The 24,850-nt window shown below is 29.2% G+C and overlaps 2 protein-coding genes across 2 annotated transcripts in view; both read right to left on the reverse strand.

Annotated features, from left to right (window-relative positions):
• The window catches only part of LOC122511050 (glucose transporter type 1), a 303,150-nt gene that overhangs the window by 249,530 nt on the left and 28,770 nt on the right, over positions 1-24,850 (reverse strand). The gene's annotated exons all lie outside the window — the stretch shown is intronic.
• Positions 5,525-6,537, reverse strand: LOC122511054. Its single transcript, XM_043626085.1, has 2 exons — positions 6,246-6,537; positions 5,525-5,914 (listed from the first exon to the last, which is right to left on the reverse strand). Exons 1-2 carry the CDS (start codon positions 6,286-6,288, stop codon positions 5,598-5,600), a joined length of 360 nt encoding a protein of 119 aa, XP_043482020.1. The 5' UTR covers positions 6,289-6,537; the 3' UTR covers positions 5,525-5,597.

Raw genomic sequence — 24,850 nt, forward strand, 5'->3', positions numbered from 1 at the left:
GTCAGTTTACTGTAGTCGCTTTTAACGTTCGCATGCAAATCTAATAATGACGTTTATGTGGATCTAGTTTCTTAGGAGAGGTTTGCGATTTTGTGTCTATAGTTAACTCCTTCATGCTGCTAGGTCTAATTTTTTAGGAGATGTTTGCGATTTTGTGTCGATGGTTAACTCTTTCATGCTTTGGGCAAGGTCCACGTTAGGCCCTACTGTCGGAGACAACTGGGATAATTGACTATTACTGTGATAATTGACTATTACTGTCATAATTTTTTTGTTAGATCATTAAAGGTCGACTGTTTGTAGTCAAATGGCAAAAAACTATAAATACATTGGTTATATAGATTTTCCCTTTAGTCTTGAAAAAGTTTTCTTACCGTAAAGAATATAAATATGGGTGTAAATAAAAAACAAATTAGTTTAAAGAAAACTTCGAAAAGAGTAAGACGAGGTAGAGGTATTTTGAATAAAATTATCAACAAATTACCTTTTGAACTTCATATACCTGGCTATCAATACTGTGGTCCAGGAACAAAATTGGCGAAAAGATTAGCACGAGGTGATCCAGGAATCAACCCTCTCGACGCTGCTTGTAAACAGCACGATATTTCTTATTCAAAAAATAGGGAAAGTGTAGAAGCGAGAAACGCAGCTGATAGAGTACTTGCTGACAAAGCTTGGCATCGTGTGTTTGCTCCTGACGCAAATTATAGTGAAAAAGCTGCAGCTTACGCAATAACAAATGCAATGAAGGTCAAATCAAAATTGGGCATGGGATTTAAATCAAAAGAAAATATGAAGAAAAAGAGGGAAAATAAAAAATCAACGTTGAGAAAGATTGTAACCGCAGCGAAAAAATCTATGAAATTAGATACAAATGCGCAGTTTACTATTAAATCAGCACTTGAAAGTGCACGTTTGGCAGTTAAAATTGCTGGTGGCAGGCGAAAAATTAATAAACCTCGAGTTTTACCGATACCTTCTAAAGTGGGAGGAATTTTACCTTTTCTTATTCTTTTGTTTGCGGGTTTAAGTGCAACAGGGGCCCTAGCAGGGGGAGCAGCTGGCATAGCAAAAGCTGTAAATAATGCAAATTCTGCAAATCGTCAACTAGAGGAAAGCAAGTGACATAACACTGGGTTACAAAAAAATGGTCATGTCGTGTTTATTTAAAATTTACTGTGTTTATTGAAAGTTTAGGTGTCACAGAATAAGAATATACCAGAAAAACTTTTTTTCATTCGGTCATTCCCTTAAAAAACGAGTTTAAAGTCTCAAAAAACCGTATTTTTAGCACTTTTTGAGGCAGCGTAACAAGAAAATGCAACATGATAAAAATCTCTACAAAAGCTTAAATAAAAGCTTAAACCTTCAACTTTAAGGCTCAGAACTGAAAAGTACTTAAAGAAGCACTGAAAACCTGCAGTCACTATCTGAAATTATCAAAAAAGCTGGGTTAGGTAGCACTTGGTAAAAATCGATTTCCCTAACCGGATTCGGTTGCAAATTGTTATTTTAGGTTTTTTGAGGTTTCTAATGACGAATTGGAACTTAGATTTAAAAAATTTCAAAGTGGCGGACTCAATTTTTTAAAATTATCAACGCAAATTTTGAAAAATTGAGTGAATTCATTATTTTCAGTCCGCCATTTTGAAATTTTTTAAATCTAAGTTCCAATTCGTCATTAGAAACCTCAAAAAACTTCAAGTAACAAGTTGCAACCGAATCCGCTTAAGGAAATCGATTTTTACCAATTGCTTCCTGTTCTAGCTTTTTTGACAATTTCAGGTAGCGACTGCTTGATTAAGGAGGTTTTTATTGATTATTTAAGTACTTTTCAGTTCTGAGCCTCAAAGTTGAAGGTTTAAGCTTTTATTTAAGCTCTTGTAGAGATTTTTATCATGTTGCGTTTTCTTGTTACGCTGCCTCAAAAAGTGCTAAAAATACGGTTTTTGACACTTTAAACTCGTTTTTTTAAGGGAATGACCGAATGAAAAAATGTTTTACTGGTATATTCTTATTCAGTGACACCTAAACTTTCAATAATCACAGGAAACTTTGAATAAACACGATATGACCATTTTTTTGTAACCCAGTGAATCAAACAATGGAATCTATTGCCTTAGGAAAAGGTCTCTTTTTAAAACCATATAAAGCAGGACTAGGCCTTCATCTAAAACCATATAAAGTAGGGCAAGGATGCAAGTCAAAAAACTTGAAGTAAAGCTACCTCACCGTGCGCTAACAGACTTAGATTTACTAAAATTTGCAAAAAGTTTAAAAATTCTATATTTTCGAGGAGTTTTTATGCGAAATGAACTACCTATGCGTAGTCCTAAAGAAAATGAATTTGCAATTATTAATCTAGATGATAAAGATGGTCCTGGTACACATTGGTGTGCATATAAAAAGAATAAAGATAAAATCGTATATTTTGATAGCTTCGGTAATCTTCGACCACCTTCGGATCTTGTTAAATATTTTGGTGTTGGTAGCATAAAATATAATCATAAACGATATCAAAACTATAATACATATGTATGCGGACATTTATGTCTTAAATTTTTATGTAATCAATTGAATATTCCTGATACTTTGCATATAAATAAATGATATTTTTAGTTTAAACGTCAGTTATTAATTTGACCTCGTCATGGACGATTCACTTATTTTAACGTTGTCTGGAAATTCTTCCATCTTAGAATCTCAATTTTTCCCACCAATAGAGTTGTCTAATTTTAAAAATTATGCTCTTGGTCTTGTTGAATTTTTAACTTTTAATTCTATTCCTAATATAGATGTTGGGAAAAATAAATTTTACGTAGGAAATGAAGAAATTATTATACCCACAGGAAGTTATGAAGTTAGTGATATTGATCAAGTTTTGCATTTAATTTTAAAAAATAAAGGTATTAATTTTAGAATTAAACCAAATAATAATACTTTAATATGTACAGTTTATTGTGATGGAGAAATTAATTTTAAACCCAATGATTCTATAGGTAGTTTGTTAGGATTTTCTCCTCGCAAATTAAAAGCTCAAGAATACCATGAGTCTGATCAACCAGTGTCAATCATTAAAATAAATTCATTAAGAGTAGAATGTAATATAACAACGGGAGCATACATTAATGGTGAAAAAGTGCATACAATTCATGAATTTTTTCCTATTGTTCCACCAGGATATAAAATAGTGGAAGTACCAAATCACGTCATTTACTTGCCAGTCGCTGTCAAGACAATAGACTATATTCAATTGCGAATTGTAGACCAAGACGAAATTTTAGTTAATTTTCGAGGGGAAACTTTAACAATAAGGCTTCATATTAAATCCTTAAAATAATGGGTATTGTTTTTAATAATAGAAAAAGGATTGGTTTTGGTTATAAAATTAAAACACCATGCTAGAATCAAATCAGTCGTCGGCGAATCTTGAAGAGATTAACACCTCAGAACCTGGAACTACTGAAAAATCTCGGTCTAAGGATTGTAAAAAGAGGAGAGAGTAAAAAAGAGATTTAAACTTATTTTTACTTGTATTTGTGCCTTTGTATTTCAACGTGTTATTATTTGCTATGGAAGGGGAAATTTTAAATATTGATTCACCAGTAATTTTTGATGAATCTATTGCTCATTATGAAGTTCATGCGCAACAACCATACACCTCATCAACATACAACATTAGTGATGAAATCCGCATCACGGTACAGAATCAGGATCATTGCTTATTTCCAAGCAAAAGCTCGATTCACATCACTGGAGAACTTGTGAAACCTGATGGAACAGCTCTAGAGCGTACAAATTTAATTTCTAATGGCATATGTCATTTATTTGAAGAAGCAAAGTATGAACTTAATGGTGTAGAAATTGATAAAAATAAAAATGTTGGTCTTACAAGTTTAATGAATAATTATATTTCTCTCGATTCTAGTCAAAATAAATTTCTTGAAAATGTTGGCTGGTTAGAATTTACCAATGAACCAACCTTAACAAATGCGCAAGGTTATTTTGATGTTTGTATTCCTCTGAGTATGATTTTTGGTTTTGCTGAAGATTACCAAAAAGTTATTATTAACGCTAAACATGAGCTTATTTTAATCAGATCAAGAACTGATGCTAACGCAGTGTTGCAAGTAGCACCTTTAGAAGAGTTTAAAATTGTCATTGAAAAAATTGAATGGTTATTACCGTACATAAAATTATCAGATGCTCGAAAGTTTAAATTATTAAAATATATTGAAAAAGATCCAGCTATTCCAATAAGTTTTAGAACTCGGGAATTGTATGAATATCCTTTATTACCAATTACTCCTAAGCACATTTGGAGTGTGAAAACTTCAAGTCAATTAGAGAAATCTGGATTTATTGTATTAGAGTTTCAGAGAAACAGAAAAAATAATACAGTTCAAAACTCTAGTTATTTTGATCATTGTGATTTATCTGATGTAAAATTATTTTTAAATTCACAATGTTATCCTTATGGTAACATGAATCTGAATATTGGTAGAAACCAGTACGCTACTTTATATGAAATGTTTACAAATTTTCAAGCATCTTATTATAGTAAAGAATCTCAACCAATTTTATCAAAAAAAGAATTTTTACAATATGCTCCTTTAGTTGTAGTGGATTGTTCAAAACAAAATGAGTCTTTAAAAAGTGGACCAGTTGATATACGCCTAGAATTTGAATCAAAAGAAAATTTCCCCGCCAATACTTCAGCTTATTGCTTAGTTTTGCATGACCGCATCGTTGAATATAAACCAATCAGTGGAATTGTTAAAAAAATTGTTTAACTTTAAGCTTATATATATTTAACTCTTTACGCGTAATGAGATTAGTTGATTTAAAAATGCAGTACTTGATAGATGTGCAAGGATTCAAATTGCCAATTAATAAATTTGTTTTAAAAGAATTAGCTATAGTTTCTTTAAACAATGATTCAATACCAATAAATATGGTTTTCCAACCTCCTTGTCCATGGAATTGCGACACAAACAAATATAAATGTATCAATCGTTGGTTAGAAAATAATTTCCGTGGTATTCGTTGGAATGCTGGTGATGTACCGTACGTTTATTTAAAAGAAATTTTAGAAAATGTGTTTAAAAAAGCAAAGACAATTTATGTTAAAGGTTTAGAGAAGAAAAAATGGTTAAAAAGCTTAATCGATGAAAAATATTGTATTGAAATTATCGACATGAATGATTTAAATTGTCCTTCATTAAAAAAGTTAAACATTGAAACATGTACTGGAACTTGTTCAAAACATTTAATCAACAAGAAAACTTTTACTTGTGCTCTTCAGAATGTTATAAACTTAAAAACTTGGTTCTGCAAAAACTGCAATATTTGAGTATTTTAGTTGAAAATGTATTCTATTATTTTGCTCAATAAAATTATAAAATATTAATTGCACTGTAATTATTATTTCTAACCTAACCTTATTGTTTTCAGGAATAAGAAACGACATTTATTTTAAATACATTTATTTATTATAATAAATTACAATATTTTTTAAGTATAATTTATTGTAAAAATTGTATAAAGCGAATAGTAGAGAACTAATACAAACTACATTTTAAATAAATATTTACATTTTATACATCAATTTCATCTATTTCCATTGGATCATGCTGTTGGTAACCCCAAGGAAGGGTGTCAGTTTTCCCTGGTATCAAAATTCTTTTATCATCCTGCCAACTTAGAGCAATTTTATTTTGTTTAACAGTGAATACTTCATGTTTTTTGCTGCGTATAAAGTGCTGAGATCGGATCAGGTTTTCATTTTCATTGAGAGTATGCTTAAAATCATCGAATCCTATTTTTTTTAAAATTGAATATTTTACCCCTTTTGCTTTCTTTTTAGCTTCCTCATCACCCCATAACTTGAATGCATATAGTTTTGATCTTAAACCAAGAAGATTAGAGACAGGAGGTAAAACTTCGGTAGTGGGGGTATGGCAATGCTGAGTCGCTCAGCTGATGTATGGTCAGGCGTTTACTTTCAAAAAAAGTTTTCGCCGCAATAGACCACACGGACTTCTGCGCAGCTACACACGTAATTGAAATCATATCATACACATATGTAAAACATATGGTATACAAGAATTTGAATGTGTGAGTGATGGGCAGAAGCACCGCGCCGGCGACTTTTCGAAACGAAAAACGCCTGGTTAATGAAAGGCTTTTGACTCATCCCCACTACCGAAGTTTCACCTCCTGTCTCTAGCCTTCTTGTCTTAAACCTATAAATTCGTCTACAATTTTACCGTTATTTTCGTCTTTCATAAGACCCAGGATTTTCTTGTTTGCAAGTGGTATATTATAAATGTTGTTTTCAAGATAATCGGATGTGTCGAATTTATGTAAATCTCTTTTAATATAATCATAAAAATTTGGCACTGTAATATGAAAAACAAGACTGTCAGTATCTGTGTAGAGTAATTTTGCAGAATCACTGAAAGTCTCTTTAATGTAATTGTAATGAAAGTCATATGTTATTATTTTTGATATGTCTAGAATAGTGAATCCTATGTAAATTGGTTTGTTAAAGTATGTACCTTTGTTTTATTCATCTCAATAATAACCATATCTTTATCGAATATGGTGCAACTATGAAAGTTTGGTTGAGCAATTAAATTTTTCGCGCAATACCTTCCCTCCCATTTTGTTATAAATCTAACATCTTTGTGTTTTCTAACATTTTCCATTGTCTTGTTAAATACGGAATTGTTCATTAGCTTGTAAAAATTCTTCTCAAATTCATTACTCGATTTTTTTCTAAGCTCGGTTTTTAGTCAATGTAGGGTTTTAACCACTGCTTTTGCTTAAATTTTAAAACTCTATGTATTTTAGTTAATTTTATTCCCAAAGATAAATATAGCTTTAAATTTCTATAGTGAATTACAATTTTACCAAAGTTCTTCTTTGGTAATAAATTTGGAATCAATTTAGGAATTGTACATTTTGGGAGAGGAGGTATGAAATGTTCAGGGCATAAGGGCAAGTCTTTATGTAAATCATGAAGTTGAGTTGGATAATCTAAATCTACTTCAAGAATATATCCTTCAGGAGAATCATCTGGAATATTTAGGAAAAAGTCATTACTATAATTTTCTAACCATTCAAAATTTGTATATGGCAAGCTCTCGCTCATAGAAGCACCATACTGATTATTTATATCGAAATACATGATATAAGTTTCTGGTATTAATGGATTAAAATCTTTTTCCATAAATCTATTATTAGCTTTCGCATATCTGTTGGAGCATTGTGAAACACCACCTCTTATTCCCTTTTCAATAAAAAGCAACATTTCTACATCTGTCAACAAATCAAGTTTTATGTCTGTGTACTTAAGCATAGCGTCAAATGCCAGTCCTGGGGCAGTATAGTAATGTAACGCGTCCAAGTTATAAGTTGTAAAACAAGTTTTTCTAAAATTTTCAAAAATATCGGCAAGTAGTAGAACGTCAGTCTGTAAATACAAGTCAGAGTATTCTCCTATTATTTTTAAATTAAACGTTTTCCATACGTTACAAGCATGCTCATAGTCTTCGTCTGAAATGTGAGAGTCATTTAATTTAGAGTAGAAAAAGTCTTTTACTGGCAATTGACCTTCTTTTAATTTTTCCCAGCTACTAACATATTCGTAAGGAAATATTCCTTTTCTTGTCAATAAATTAAACTCGTCCATATTTTTACAATACTTTTTAGTAATTTTTTTCTCATCATTTTCAAGATAGGAGGATAATTTGTCTAAATTGCTTGGCATAAATCTAAATGAATCAAGAAATCTTAATACTACTTTAGTACCCTTCACATATTTTGAAAATGAAATGTACTTTTCTTTGTTTATTGGTAACAGTTTCATTTCACCCTCAAAAGACGTTGCTAAAGCTTTAATAATGAAATGTGCATCATATCCTGCCAAGTTGTGAAAAATTATGGGAACAACATGCGAATCTTTATAATTTACATTTCAACTCTGATGTGCCGGACCACGATATTTTCCCGTGAAATGACAATGATCGCGGTGTTTAATGTCATCATTTTTAAAAGGTTTTTCACAAATATGACAAACTGTTGCTGTGTCAAATTGAATTTGTTGGAAAATAGTTAAATTTTCCATTGGAATAATATTTGTAAAATAAGTATTTGCTTTTTCAGCCAATTGTTCTAATTCAGCCATGAACCAATCAACACAATCTGGACCCCGATATGATTTAAATTCTGAAAGAGATTCGTTGAAATTGCAATGTACATAGAAAGCAAAACTTGTCGGGATATGTTTTTGGTATGTTGATGTGTTTGTGTGTGTACTTGCTATTGGTTCTAAGAGACTTTCAGTGTCAGCATACACGACAAAGGGAACATTTTCTTTATTTCTATGATTTTTAAATTTTAAAATTTTATTCTCTTCTTCAGGTAAAATCACTCGACACATGTTTATTTTATCACAATCAATTTTATGATTATTAAATGATTTTTCATATTTAAAATGGCATAAACATCTTTCACAAAGTATGGTTCGATTTCGATCTTTTGTTATTTGAGATTTTACTAATCGAGATAAATTATTGATTGATGCAAAATGATAAACTTTGTTAATTTGAAAATTATTAACATCATCATCGTCTAAATCAAGTTCTGTATTTTCAATCATTAATAAGTGATAAGTACGTTCATTTGATTTGTTTTTACTTAAATAAAGTGGAACAATTTCATTCTTTTTATTACTGCTTTTATCAAATCCGTACACATTAATACTTAAATTGTTTAATTTTTCAAATTTTGGAATATCGCTGAGAGAAATGGGGAATTCAAAATTATCAAACTTTAAATCAGTATCTTTAAAGTGGGGATATGAACTTGTACGATCAACGTGACTATTATCTGGATAACGTTGTGCAATTATTCACCATAAAAAACAGAATTTGTCATTATTTATAACATTAATAACAGCTCTTTTATCAATTATAAATTTTGGCATTCTTATAAAAGTTGAGTATCCAGCCGCAAGAGGGACATATTTATTTATATTAACATTTAAATTTATAATTTCATTTAAAGACCAACCTGACTTTTTTTGTTGAAAATCATCAATCTTAACAAAAAGTTTTTCACGAATTTTATGATCAAACCATTCATCAAAGTTTGTTGATACTAAAATTTTTGAATTTCTAGTATTGAAATATTTAATATCTTCAATTTTCTCACCTTCTTCTAAAACAGTATAATTTGCCGCAAGAACAACATTAACTTTCATGTTTCCCAACTTTTTAAACGCAATTTTTAATCGAGAAATGATCATTTTCTTTGCATCACTTAGAAAGCTGTCTATATTTTTATGTTTTAAATTAATAACAACACCTGTTCTAATTCGATTCTCGAAAGCATTCTCTAATTCTTACCACCTGATCCATCTCTCATAATTTTAAAAAAACCAGTTCCTGTTCTTCTTAGTTTCTTAAACTTTCTGCTGTTTGCTTTCAATAGTCCAATAGTTGACAAAATCTTTTTTTTCTCTCCACATGACACAGATCCATTCCTTAACAATTTATTCAGTAATTTAATGTTTTTTACACTATTATTTATCCAAAAATTTAATTCCTCTGTTGTAGTTTTTTTACTTAATGTTTTAAAAGCATTGTTTATAAGTTTCATAAAATCTTTACAATAGCTAGAGCTTTTATCAGTTTCCATAACTTTAATTGCTGCATTTAATTTATCCAAATTCATTTTTATCACTTGTATTGAAACTGTCAATTTTTTTCACTACAATGATTAACTCCGATCAGACTAAAATTGAACTTTTAACTATAGCGATTTTTTTTAAACGAGATTTTTTAAGCGCACTTGAATTTAACGATGTTTTTCTGATATGTTGATTGAACAACTTAAACTGCAAGAATGATTTTGATAAGAAAAATTGCCTTCTTTATATACACAAATTATGACTAATTTGATTTCAAGTTAATTATGGTTTTCTTAGAATTGTGGTAAAAAAACAAAAACAGGAAATACCAATGATAATGAGTCATCAACCCCTATTTTGGGAAAAACAAAGAAATTGTGCGTCATCGTTAAAGAATGCACCATGTAAAAAACAAAAACAGGAAATTCCAATGATAATGAGTCATCAACCCCATTTTGCGAAAAACAAAGAAATTATGCGTCATCGTTAAAGAATGCACCATGTAAAAAACAAAATCAGGAAATTCCAATGATAATGAGTCATCAACCCCATTTTGCGAAAAACAAAGAAATTATGCGTCATCGTTAAAGAATGCACCCTGTAAAAAACAAAAACGGGAAATACCTATAAAAAATTCCAAAATTCTGAGTCATCAACCCCTATGGAAAATTCTAGGATTGTTTTATAATTCCAAGAAATTAGATAAATTCCAAGAATCACATTTGCATCATGATCTCAATATCCCCCCCCCCGAATAATTATAGGAAGTATGACGTCATATCCGGCTCAGCGTCATAATCTGAATCGCACCTCCAAAATGGTTTGAGTCTGGGCTAAGTGGTTTGAGTCTTAGCTAAAAGTGTCGGTAACATGTCGGTGCAGGGATCTTGGTCTAGAACCCTTCCTGTCACCCCAGTATGACTCAAGTGAAACGCAGTCAGATTAGTGGTTTGCGTTTCTATGTGCTAAAAGTGGCCACAAGATGGCAGTGTGCGCAGCACGCGCTATGTTTACATTCGAGTGTATACATACTTCATTTGAAAAACACGTTATAAACGTTTTAATTGGAATCAAATGATTTATTTAAAAGAGTATCTTAATAGTGATTAAAAAGTGAAAATCTAGTTGAACAATGGCAAAATATAATGGGCGTGTTTGCGTTGCTCCTAATTGTAAATCGGGTTATAAATCGCAAGGAAAAGCAGAGAAAATACATTATTTTTCAGTTCCCGGGAATAAAGATGAAGTAGAAAAGTGGCAAAAGGCGATTTTAAGAAAAAATTTCGTAATTAGAACTGGTCAGGTCGTATGCGAAAAGCATTTTCTTAAAGATGACCTTGTGTGGAAGCGAGAAGTAAAGGACGGTAATGGGCAGGTTATGTCATATGTAAGTATGTTTTTTTCGTTTAAAATTTTTTTTCACTTCTATATTTCTAATTTTAAATGTTTGTAAAAAGAATTATTTAAAATATGCAATAAAACAATTAATGTTTTCAATATTAGCGATTGTTAAGTATAATATACGTCGAATAAAATAATTTTTATTATGGAGTTCTTAACGTTCAAATATGCGGAGACAAAGTTTTTTCCAGTTTTTTCTGTTATTTTTTAAGGTTCATATATTATCATAGAAAATTACTTCACGTATCATAAAAATGAAAAATTTGAAAATATTTTTAAAAATGTCTTTAAAAGTAGTATATTTAAATAATTGAGAATTTGTAAATGCAATTAGGAAATGGCAAATTTTTTTTTACTTGGCTTGATTGATATTTGCTATTTCCTATTTTTTATAGTACTTTTGGAATCCAAATTTATTTATTTAAATTTTATACGTCCACATCAACAAAATTAATAAAAATAATTTTTTATTTTAATTGTTTGTTTTAATAAATGTTTTTTATTAAATAAATAAATAATAAAAATGTACTACAGTAAATTTGCTAAAATTAATATAAGAAAATAAAAATAATTATTAGAATGAATTATTTCTTTTTATGCAAAATCATGGAATATTTTGAATAATCTGTTTTCCATTTTATTTTTATTATTTTTTTAAGTTAAAATACGTTTTTCCAGTAATATATATACTTAATTATTTATATTTTTGTAGGTAGATTATAAAATTCCAAAATTAAGGAAAGGAGCTGTGCCGTCCATTTTTCCAAATTGTCCTAAATATTTGACAAAAGTGCCATCAAAACGCAAGGCTCCAACTGAACGAAGTATACCTTCTCATTCATCAATTTCAAATATAAATGAAACTATTGGTGAAATTTTGAGTACAGAGAAAGATTATGTTCCTCCCTCGATTCCCCCTGATGAGCCTATCGATATGGATATCGAAACCTGCGAGGATGATGTAAATCAGCGAATTCCATTGAATTACACACCTGAATTAGATGAATCCAGAAGATGTGCATTCTTTTATTCTCTCTTTTCTGATAAATCATCGTTTAAGATACCAACACCTTGGGTTCGATATGACATAGAGCATACAGATTTTCAAGAACTCGAAAACGCCATGAATTCTTTTCACAAGCTTAAGATATGTCGAGGATGTGCAACTACTTCATCAGTTCATAATTCTAAGAACAGTTTTACATATCAAGATTCTTTGGGAACTTTGAGGCATAATAAGTGTTCTCTTGTTTTAGATATAAACGCAAAACAGCAATCAAAATGTTGCCAAAATTGCAAAAACAACTTTGTCTAAAAAAACCTTGCGTTTACAGAGGCAGAAAAATTTGCAGCGCATTGTTCTAAAATTAAGTCCAGAGAAGAAAAGAAAACTTCAACAACTAAATCAAAAATTTAATTCTACTCATAAACAGAAGGTTCGTTTAGAGGGACGCAGGAATTGTTTGAAAAAAGAACTGGATATAGCTAAAAAGGAGATAAATTCTCTAAACAAAAATTCTTTAGAGAAGGAATTGAATAAATTAGATATTCCTGAAAACGAAAGAACAGTAGTACTAGAAATATTAGATGCAGCAAAAACCAAAGATGCAAGGGGACGTCGTTATTCCGAAAAATGGATAATGCTGAGTATTCTCTTTCATATGCGTTCGCCTGCAGCCTATCGGATGATGCGAGATACAAATGTCTTGCCTCTTCCCTGCGTCAGTACAATTAGGCGGTAATTAATTTTCAAATTTTAATATATTCAGGTCTCGGATATTATGACTATCGACTTTTGTGACTATTTTTAAAAAATGCGACTTTTTTCAACTTATTTTCAAAAATTACGACTTTTTCGACTTTTCTTCTAAATATTGTTTTCGATTTTTATATAGTGTTGAAAATAACTAATAGACAAATCTTCAAAAATTATTTTTTAAGAATTTTTCTAATTAAATTTTCAAAATTTACGATTAAGAAGAGTTTCAATAATTGCAATAATGTAAAATTTAATTGAAATTAATTGATTTTTTTGTAAATTGCAAATTTTGAAAATAATTGATTTCTCAAAAGTTTTAATGAATAATTTTCAAGTGTAAATTTAAAAAGTTTTATTAATTCCAAAAAAAATCTTCTAAAAATTATATGAAAATATTTTTTAAAAAAATAATTCTCTGAATTTTTGCATTCGAATTATTTCAAATTCAATATTTTCAAATACAATTTCCAAAAATTCAACCTACATACAAAAAATAATAACATTACAATTTTTTACAATTACTTTTAACATTTTAACATAATCATGTTCGAAATTTTTAATCAAAATTCTTTAAAAAATTAGTATTTTTTTAAATAACACAAAAATTCTTTTAAGAAATTCAATTCTTTTCAAAAAATTACATTACAATATTTAAAAAAAAACTTTTTCTTGCAATTTTTTTATCTTAATTTTTTAAGATTCAATTAACTTCCAAGAAAGCAAATTAAAATTTGTTTATATTTACTTTTTTAGATTTATTCTCCAAAAATTCAATTATTTTTCTAATTGAATACTTTTGAATTGAATACTTTTCCTGCGCCTTAAAGTCGATCCGAGGCTTGTATATTAAATTAGTGTTACTTCGTATATTAATTTCAAGTTATAAATTATTTTTATTTATTATTATCCACATTATTAATATATTAAATCTTTATTTTACTACATAGGTACTTGTCTTTCATAGAAACTCCTTGTGGGTTTAGTGACCACCTATTGACACTTCTTGGAGACAGATTAAGAGACAAACCAGAAATAATGCGACACGGAATCATCATGTTCGATTAAATTCAAACACGTAAAAACGTAAGGCTTGATCCAAAAACGATGAAATATACAGGATTGGTTGATTTCGGTAATGAGGAACAGAGCAGTAATATAAATGAAATAGCAGACCATGCTTTAGTCTTCGCTTTTCATTCGCTGATTGATAATTGTACACAGCCGATAGCCGTGGAACTAGTGACCGACGCGTGGAACTAGTTTAGCAAAATTGACGATACAATGCATAGCTCTTTTAGAAAGAATTGGAGCGAAAATTCATGGAGTTGTTGGTGATGGAGCAGCGACAAATCGAAAATTGTGGTCCGAAGTTGGTTGCAGTGGAAAAATGACGAATTTTAAAAATTCTTTTCCTCGCATCCAACCGTAGATGGTCGAGAAATTTACCTTTTTTCAGACACTCCACATTTGATTAAATGTATTCGGAATCGATTATTCGATTATGGTGAATTAAAGGTACGTAGGGTAAGTGTACCAATTGCCGAGGGTGTTCCATTTGTCGATGTTACCATGGTAATAACCAAAAAATATTGTCTAAAATGTCTCATTTGTTTGTTTATATAATATTAATATACTTTTTTTACATTTATAACGCATAAAAAAATTAATATTTATTACTTTTTTTCATTTACAATGTGCTACACTGTTTAAATAAAATTCAAAGTTTGTTTACTCGACAACAGGAACCATCCTCGACAATTGGTACGTTTACCCTATAATGATTAAAAAAAGTTTAATAATTAAAATTAATATTTTTGATTTCTAAATTGTTTATTGTAGGTTGATCCAAATGTTAGCCCTGTCAAATGGGACTATTTTATTAAGTTATTTGACATAGATCGACAGAGCTTTCAGGGACGTCTATGTCCAAAACTAACAAATAATCACATTCACCCTCATAATTTGTTAAAGATGAAAGTGTCCTTCGCTGTGCAGGTATTAATTTTAATTATGTATTCTGTTTAATACAAAATTATAAATATTATATTCTTGCAAATCAATATTTTAGAATTTTTATACTATATAGATAAAATAACTAATAAAATTAAATTTTAAAATAATTCAATTAGTCTAATATAATTTATATTTGAATATTAATTTATTATAACTGTAAAAAATATTTATATTATACTAATGAAAAAATAACATAAAAAAGAAATTACTTTTTCATCTATATTTTGGTTCAGATTTTCAGTAAGACTACTGCTGAAAGTTTATTGACATATAAGGATTATTATCCAGATCAATTAAAAGGTTGCGAATCGACGGCTGAGTTTTGTTTAGTAATAAACAATCTATTTGACTCACTGAATAAGAGAAAAGCTGAAAATGGTCTAACTATTGATAATGCAGATTTTAAGGTAATCAATATAATTACACACAATATTTTTTGCATCATATATGTATAACAGATGAAGCTATTATTTAGGTCTTAAAATACTCTCTCTCGTGGCTCAACGATTGGGAATTAAAGCGTGCTAAAGGACTAATTGCAGAACGCGACTTTTTGACGGATCAAACAAGTGAGGGCCTAAGAATGACAATCCAATCCACTATGGATATGTGCAATTCTTTGATAAAAAAATTCAATTTCAATTATATCTTGACTGGAAAAATTAACCAGGACCCTCTGGAGGTATTTTTTATCCAGTTGTCGCAGTAGCTGCAGTAGTAGCAGTAATAGTAGATCGTGATCGTCCAATGTTGTAATTTGTGTTGTAGAAAAATGTGTTTGTCTATACGAATATATAAATAAGCATTACGATACTACATATTAAAAGTCAAGTCAGATAAAAAAATTTTAATATTAAAATGATAAGTATTTTGAAAATTTAAATTCAGTAAACTTGGTTTTCCGTCTTCATGCTGTCTAATTAAAGCTTACATTCAATTAAGTATTAATTAATAAAATTTATTTTTCCTGTGTGGAACATTTTGTTAGTTGCTCATATAATTTTGTCGTTAGTTGATTTTATCATTTATATTGAAATTTATATTAATATAAAATCAGACTATTGTCTGTACATTGTTAAAAATTTATTTTTCTTATATATAATTTATTATTTTAAGTAGTAAAGACTCTAAGTATGCCATAAATGAAAATAATGGTCCGTCTGTTTGTTTGTGTGTGTGTCTGTTTTTTTAATATATTATGACTTCTGCACAAATTACAGAAGTTACCAATTTACAGGAATTAAGAACAGCTGTATTGTAAATTTGAATTATATAAATTCTAAATACACTTATTTATACTTTTAATTTGCAGAGATTTTTTGGTACCATTAGAATGGCTGGAGGAGCAAACGACCACCCGTGCACACCTACATTTTTACAAATTTTCAAAATAATGTCTGCATATAGTATACTTAAACCCCCAAAGACAGGAAACTGTACACTGAGAAAAATAGAGTTTGAAAAACTGGGAGTCAATATTGAAAAAACTCGACTCAGTCCAGTAAAAGTACATTAATTCATTTCCATCAAGCATCTTAGGGTGTTGCGTATAGTGGATAGAGGGTCTTAGTTCCAAATGTCACTGTAAAGAGCATTGAAACACATGGCGAAGATTATAAGGTGCGCTGCAGTGTGCATAGTAGAGAAACTGGACTCAGTCCCCTACTTCGAAATTTTCACAATAAAGGAACGCAGGCGCGGAACCTGTCAAAATAAATGGCCGACGCGACGCGAAACGAGTGTTTCCTTGTATTCACTTCGTCAATTTTATATAAAAAAAACAGTAACCAATCATTAAAAAAAAGAAAAATATGTTAAATGCACTCTTTATATATTCATATTCATTAATTCACAAGTTTTATTCTTCCCACATTTTCATACTTACAATTAACAACTAAATGCATCGGAAAATCTTACAATCATAAGGGATTGAACACCTACCTAACCATACAACTAAATATACGCATATAATTATAAATCGCACGCTTTTACATTAAGCCTCTCGGCTACGCAATCGATGGGGGAAATTTCCTATTTAAGAAACATCCCTTACCAATGAAATAAATTAGATCATGCGTGAATTTTACTTTGTAATTAATGTAAGTATGGATGTCAACAATACTCATAATATTGAATAAATAATATTGTCAACTAGTTTCAATTTGATACGGTTATTAGAATTTAATAATAAATAAATAAAAAACATTAATTTTTTCCTAACCTTTTTCAAGTTTGACACTCCTTATGGTAAATTTGATTATTCTTTTTTTCCGTGTACAAAATAGTAAATTGACGTTGAATGAAATGTATAATTAATTATTCTCACAGCAATATTTAATAATTTAATTAACTTAACTGCACTGCATAATAGTTGAGAGTAGTAAGAGTAAGTGAAACGGTAAGATAAGTGAACGACCATTAGTGTGAGAGAGAGAGAATAACTTGTGGTTTTCGAGTAGGTATCTACTTTATGTGCACGGCGTTCATTTTTCGAAAGAACTGGACTGAGTACTATTTGTTCAATATTCGCTTCTATTATTGACTTGTGTTTTGTACACTGCCGCGTTCATTTAACAATTACATGAGAAAGAAATTTCTCATTCCAATTTTTTATACTCTCATTCCCTCTTAGACTATATAAACAGTCTTGTTTAAGCTGATGAATGGGATAACTTGTGTTGAGTCCCAAACTGTTCAGCTATGAAACTTCTAATACTATAGTGTGTACCTGTCACATATTATTCTATAAAGGAGTACTACACTGACTGCATAAATCATTTTTCCATTTTTCTCCGTGTACGGTATTTGACGAAAATCTTCCAGAGCCTTTAATAAGTATTTCTCGGTTAAAAGAATTATATCATTCAAAAGATTCCAGTGCTATCAAAGAATTAAAAAACAAACTAGAAACTGTTATTGAATATAATAATACGGATTTTAGCGATTTTGTTAATTTAGTTAACCATGACTACGCGTTAGCTGAAATTCGCAATTGTTTACTTTTTTACATAACTGGACGAGTAACAGCATACATTAAGAAAATTTCTAATTGCGATACATGTTTAAAAGCATTTATCACGAATGATATAGTACAAGAGGATACATCTATTTTTTCAAATAATAATCTTCCTCAAAGTTTTGAACATTTTACCAAAACAAATAAGCGTTTTGTCCATCCAAATGTCAGATTGTTTAAAATAATAATGACTGTGGAAAACTTATTTGAAAAATTTAAAGAGTACAGCGTTTGACTTAATTTTAAATGAACTAACTTGTAATGTAACATTTAATTTCCCTTTCTTACTTCACATGGATAAAGCTGTGGACATAGTTGCATTCATTATTCAATTTTATTTGCAGATAAGAATGAGGGAATTTGTTCAACAACAAATGATCTCATTAAAAAGGGATAATATTTTAAAGAAAAAAGCAGCTAGACTTTGTTCTACTTAAAGGTTTATCAAAAGTTAATTTAAAATTTAAGTATAGGTATTAAACTTTACAATATATTTAAAATTTTAATATTAATTAATATATTTAGAGTTAGTTAATATATTCAGATTTGTAAATATTTACATAAATTTATTACTTAAATATTTTTCAGTATTTTACTAACGAATGTGATAAACTTAACAGGTAATTAATTTAAAAAATAGTAATTTTTCAATCGGAATGGTTCTTTTCTAATTAATTGGTAAGAATATTGTTTATTAATTTATTATTTAATTGGTAAATATGTATATATTCATAATTTTTATATTAATTTATTGAGCATTAATTAATATATTCAGATTTGTTAACATATACATAGGAATATATTTAATATTTAAATATTTTCTAGTATTTTATTAGCTGCTGTGATCAACTTAACAAAAATTTTGATTAATTTGTAGGAATATCCCTAAATTTAATATTGAATTATTTATCCGTATTTTATTAGCTACTGTGATTAACTTAACAAATATTTTAATTAATTTGTAGAAATATTAAAATAATAAAATATTACGAATAATAAATATATGTTTTGTGTTATTTACGACTTATTTTTATGCCAAGTATTTTTCCTTTATCTACATATAAACTATATATGTGACGCTCCACGAGAAAAGGGACCTTATGACAAGAGTAAATAAGGTCCCTTTTCTCGTGGAGCGTCACATATTTTGCTACTCTTTATTTTTAAATAAATATTTGAATCAATATATAAGTACACGGAGAGAAATTTCTGTTAATTTTTGTAAGGAAATTATGGAAAAAATTACTGTGCTTCCGTATAAAATAGGTTCGTTTTGTTGGCAAAGTAGAATGTACCATTAACCAACACAGTTTATACCTAAAAAAACGAAAATATTTGCTGTCTCTTTAACTACAAAAATTACTGTGCTACCTCAACAAAGAAAATACACAGAAAAATAATTTGACATAAAAGCTATTTGTGAATGTGACATTCTTTTTTTACAATTCATATGTAATGAATTAACATAAATTAAATAATGTTTGTTAATTAATTACTGTTAATGTTTATTTGTTTTACATGTGACGCGATTATTATATTCCATGTATATATATCATGATATCAAATCAATATTTGAGGTTAAGTTGAAATTCCATAGTAAACGCATTGTATACAAGGCACACACGTTTGATTTCAAAATTTCTAGGTTAAGTGAAATCATGGACAGGAAAAATGATTTCATTTTCAATATATTTTTATATCGCAATAAATTAAAACATAGAAACGAAAACGTTGCAAAAATTTATCTTGCCGACAGGTGAGGAAAGTACGATAGTATAGCAATCGTAGCAATATTAAATGGATGTTCGTGATACTTCGGGTATCATCGGCCTTCTTCAACTTGACTTCATGCAGGCAGCACAGTAAAAATTTGTGGGGAGCACAGTCTATTTTATTAACCTGCGCATGACTATTTCATGGTACGGTTAATATATTTTTCTTTGGACCAAATTAGAAAGTCCTGGTTCAGCAATTTTTAAGGTGCTTTCAAAGAAATATTCCGAGGCCATTTTGGAAATAAAACTGTTTTCCATATGAAATAAAATTGTGCGCAAGTCAATATTTCTATTCTTCCGATACAAATAGTTCAGTAAAAACATTTTGCACATACTTTCAGGTGACAAGCACAGTAATTTTTATTGGAAATTTCTCTCCGTGTATATTACACATCCAAAATTTTTTAATAAGAGATTTTATAACATTTTGTTTGTTATTTTAATATTTTTCTCTATTGTTTCAATACATATGTAGCGCGTGCTGCGCGCAGCGCCATCTCTCGAGTTTTTTTCGCACATAGAACAGTAAACCACTAAGCTGACATGTTCTAGCGCAGAATGCATGGAAGTCATACTGGGGTGCTTCCTGTCTATCTACTGACATAACCACACTTTTCATCTATGTCAACACTGAACTTTAGTTCAGTGCGCATGATCGACTTAATTGGTGATCAACTAGAACACAGTGAGTCTGGCACTTTTCGTGCATATTTCTCAGACATTTTTAGAAGCAGAGTTCTCGCTTAAACGAAATTTTTAACCATAAGTTTATTAGGATTTTATGTTTCATTTTTAAAGAACTATTTTTTGCAATAATAAAATCAATAAAAAAATAAAATCGATTTTTATTATTGCAAAAAATAGTTCTTTAAAAATGAAACATAAAATCCTAATAAACTTATGGTTAAAAATTTCGTTTAAGCGAGATATTTAAAAAATTAGACTCTATCCCATACACTTTCTATACAATGTTGGTGCACCAGTTAGCATCCATCTTGGATTTTCCCCCACCCAACTTGAATAGCCTTATTTGGGGCACATGACCACTGAATAACATAACCTTAATGACAATTTAGAATTTTTTGAAGATATTTATCTGGTTGCTTGATTTTCTTTAATAATCACTTAATATTTTTTTTATTATCATGTTTTTTTTATCATTGATAGTTCTTTATTAGAAACTTAACCCATTAACGCCTGAATGCACTGAATTTTTAGTCTGATTTCAAACTTAAGTATTTTTTAATAAACATACTATTTTCTTTTCTGACAAAATTTCTTTTATGTATTGAAGTATCCTCTACCCGAATATCATGTTAAAATTATTACAAAATTGTTTAACAATATTTTTTTGCATACCTATAATTAAAAAATTACACAATTTTTTAATGATTTTTTTTCTTAAATCTTAAATTTAATAGTCAAAAAAATTTTTTTAACGGTTCACATTTCCATAAATCGTGCACTCGATTGTTACACTTCCCAAATATACATCGCCCTTTTGTAAATAAACTTTTGATTTTTCAAAATGGCGCCTAAAAATTCAAAAATTTATAAAAATTTAAAATTTATTATTCGATGTAATTTTTTTTTTAAACTTTGGTTTCAAAATGCTTACTTGCGGGTTTTTGGGGTCGCTGATTACGAATCTGAAATTACTTTTTGAAAATTTAAAATGGCGGATCCAATATGTCGGACAAAATTTTCAAAAATCCATCGGATTCTCTGGAAAATCCTTACTCGGGGGTTTTCGGGGTCGCTGATTATGAATCTAAAATTACTTTTTTAAAATTCAAAATTGCGGATCCAATATGGCGGACAAAATTTTTAAAAATTAATCGGCTTCTCTGGAAAATCGTTACTCGGGGGTTTTCGGGGTCGCTGATTACGAATCTGTTACTGCTTTTTCAAAATCCAAAATGGCAGATCCCATATACTGGGTAAAGAAGTTTAAATTTTATTTAATACTTTTGAAATTGCTTACTCAATGATTTTTAAGGACGCTTAATTTGAATCTTTTTAATTATTTTGAACATCTTTAGCCACCACAGTTGCTAAACTGATGTTTCCAAATTCTCACCGCGTGGAGGTAGATGAACAACGACAATTTTTTTTGGATTTTAAATTTATTTTTATTTTATAAATTAATAAATTAAATTGAAATTATATTTGTCCAACTTTTTTATTCTCATTGATTCTCTATTCTCCCTGTGCCTGTTTGAAACATTTTTCACAGAAATATTAAAGACAGGTGCGGCAAAAGTTTCGTGTTCTTATAGAACATTTATTTGTTAAGCAATATTTTTGTGATTCGCTTCTTTCCACAACAGGATTTTTGCACTTTTTGTTTATCAGATAACTTTTGCGAATCGAAAAAAATTGAGATAAAAGAGTTTTCTATAAGCATTAGCAAAAGTTATCTGATAAACAAAAAGTACAAAAATCCTATTGTGGAAAGAAGCGAATCACAAAAATATTGCTCAACAAATAAATGTTCTATAAGAGCACGAAAATTTTGCCGCACCTGTCTTTAATATTTCTGTGAAAAATGTTTCAAACAGTCACACGGAGAATAGAGAAGCAATGAGAATAAAAAAGTTGGACAAATAAAATTTGAATCTAATTTATAAATTTATAAAATAAAAATAAATTTAAAATCCAAAAAAAATTTTGTAACCCTCCGTCACACACCTTAGAAAAAATTACGACTTTACACACGTTTAGAGGGAATCTCTCACCACATTGTAAAATAAGCGACATTACAACATAAACAAAGGAATCAACAAAAATTTAGTCTTAACACAAACTTACAAATATGTAATAAATTACTCTAAATTAGAAAATTAATAAAATTAATTTTCGGTCTCAAAAATAAGAATTAATTACACGAATGCACATCTTCGAAGGAATTACACTTTACATGTAACAATAATGTAACATTAACAAATAAGCAAAAAAAATAATTAAATAATTTATTTTAATTATATTTATAATACACGGAGAAAAATGAAAATTCAGATTTCGGACTGAATATAAAATCATTTGAGTAATTTCTATTATCGTAGGGAGGAATATTAAATTTTAGATTTCAATCCCAAAAAGTTTAGGAATGATTTTCAATGAAGATCAATGCTAAGTATCTTAATAAACGCCAATAGTCTTCTTTCAACAAGTGCAATCAGATTCCGTAATTAATTGAAAGGTGAAAAGAATTAGGTACAATTATTATTATTCGCATTTATTTTAATTCAGCTACTCAATTGTTACAAACTTTGTATCAACGTTCACTTAAACGGGGACTGTTCTGTGCGAGAGTCCTTAGATTCATTCCCAAACAGTTATTAGGAATGCGAAACTCTGTGGAGCGCCTGCGCCCGCGTTTGTTCAGTTTCTTCGTTTTTGATATATACACGGAAGTCTCGGTGTAGTTCGTAGTGTATTAATTGTTTCAATTAATAAAAATTCTAGTTTTAAATATAATAGTGAGTGCAGTTTTGTAATAAAGTTCTAGTGTTACAAATGAATGTGGAAGAATATCTATGTGAAATGTTTGATCTCATTTTGAGGTTAGGTGTGTGTTTATTTTGTTTTTAGCCGGTTGTGCAATGCCTAATTGTTATTATATTTTATTGTAATGTTGAATTTAGGCAACTAAATGTAAAGTCTAAAATGAAATAATATGTAAAAAATAGAGAATACCTACTTTGAATTTTAAAAATCTTTGCACTGGGATTTTTATTTAATCTGTAGATATTTAAATATAATCTCTTTCTTTAAACGTTTTAAAACAAATCATTTTAGTAAAAATGGCAAAGGACTTGTATTTAATTTTTAAAGAGATTTGACGTTTAAATATCTAAAGAATAATAAAAATCCCAGTGAGAAGTTTTATAAAATTCAAAGTATTCTAATATTTTCAGTTGTTTCATTTTTAGATTTTATATTTAGTTTCAAATTGAATATTCCAACAAAAGTAAATATTTTGACAAATAAAAGTAATAATGTAGGTCACTAGAAGATCTGCTCACATTATATTCAGTATGGGACTCGGCACTAGACTTGCCTTGGACTCCGCCCAGAAGCGCCTATCAATGTGTTCAGTCTGCTTTGTTCCGCGTATAAGTGTGCATAAGAACGAAAACATTTTAAGCCTACTGACGTGCTTTAAACCTTTTACGATTCATTTCCCTGTTTTCTATCCTGGAGCCGCAAAGGTAGACAAGTTTGGGAATGAAATCTAAGTTACTAGTGCTGAACTCCACAATTTTCAATCGGATTTTTCTGCGTGTATAATTTTGTCATTAACCAACAGTGGAACAAAAAATGTTGAGGAATGAGGAAAACAAAAGTTATTTAAAAAATACTGAAACCGTAGAGGGAATCCCTCCCTAGGTGTGTGACGGAGGGTTAAATAAGAAAATAAGATTCTCGTTGTTCATCTACCTCCACGCGGTGAGAATTGGAAACATCAATTTAGCAACTGGTGGCTAAAGATGTTCAAAATAATTAAAGAAATTCAAATTAAGCGTCCTTGAAAACCCTTGAGTAAGCATTTTCAAAAGGATTAAATAAAATTGAACTTTCTTTACCCGGTATATGGGATCTGCCATTTTGAATTTTGAAAAAGTAATATCAGATTCGTAATCAGCGACCCCGAAAACCCCCGAGTAAGAATTTTCCAGAAAATCCGTTTAATTTTTAAAATTTTGTCCGCCATATTGGATCCGCCATTTTTAATTTTCAAACCAAAAAAAAAAAAAAATTACATCGAACAATAAATTTTTTATTTTTAAATTTTTAGGCGCCATTTTGAAAAATCAAAAGTTTATTTACAAAAGGGCGATGTATATTTGGAAAGTGTAACAATCGAGTGCACGATTTATGGAAATGTGAACCGTTAAAAAAATTTGTTTGACTTTTGAATTTAAGATTTAAAAAAAAATCATTAAAAAATTGTGTAATTTTTTAATTATATGCAAAAAAATATTGTTAAACAATTTTGTAATAATTTTAACATGATATTCGGGTAGAGGATACTCCAATACATAAAAGAAATTTTGTCCGAAAAGAAAATAGTATGTTTATTAAAAAATACTTAAGTTTGAAATCAGTCTAAAAATTCAGTGCATTCAGGCGTTAATGGGTTAAATAACACTTGAATTTGTATTTCGATTTCTTTCGATTAGATG

Source organism: Leptopilina heterotoma, unplaced genomic scaffold, assembly GCF_015476425.1.
Source record: "Leptopilina heterotoma isolate Lh14 unplaced genomic scaffold, ASM1547642v1 Lhet_8, whole genome shotgun sequence".
Taxonomy (NCBI): domain Eukaryota; kingdom Metazoa; phylum Arthropoda; class Insecta; order Hymenoptera; family Figitidae; genus Leptopilina; species Leptopilina heterotoma.

What these genes read in the sequence shown, in the direction of transcription:
- LOC122511054 (XM_043626085.1), bottom strand. Translation starts at nt 6,288, where the DNA reads ATGAAAGACGAAAATAACGGTAAAATTGTAGACGAATTTATAG. An exon ending in AATTGTAGACGAATTTATAG is followed by an intron (nt 5,915 to 6,245) that starts GTTTAAGACAAG and finishes CTAATCTTCTTG; the next exon opens with GTTTAAGATCAAAACTATAT.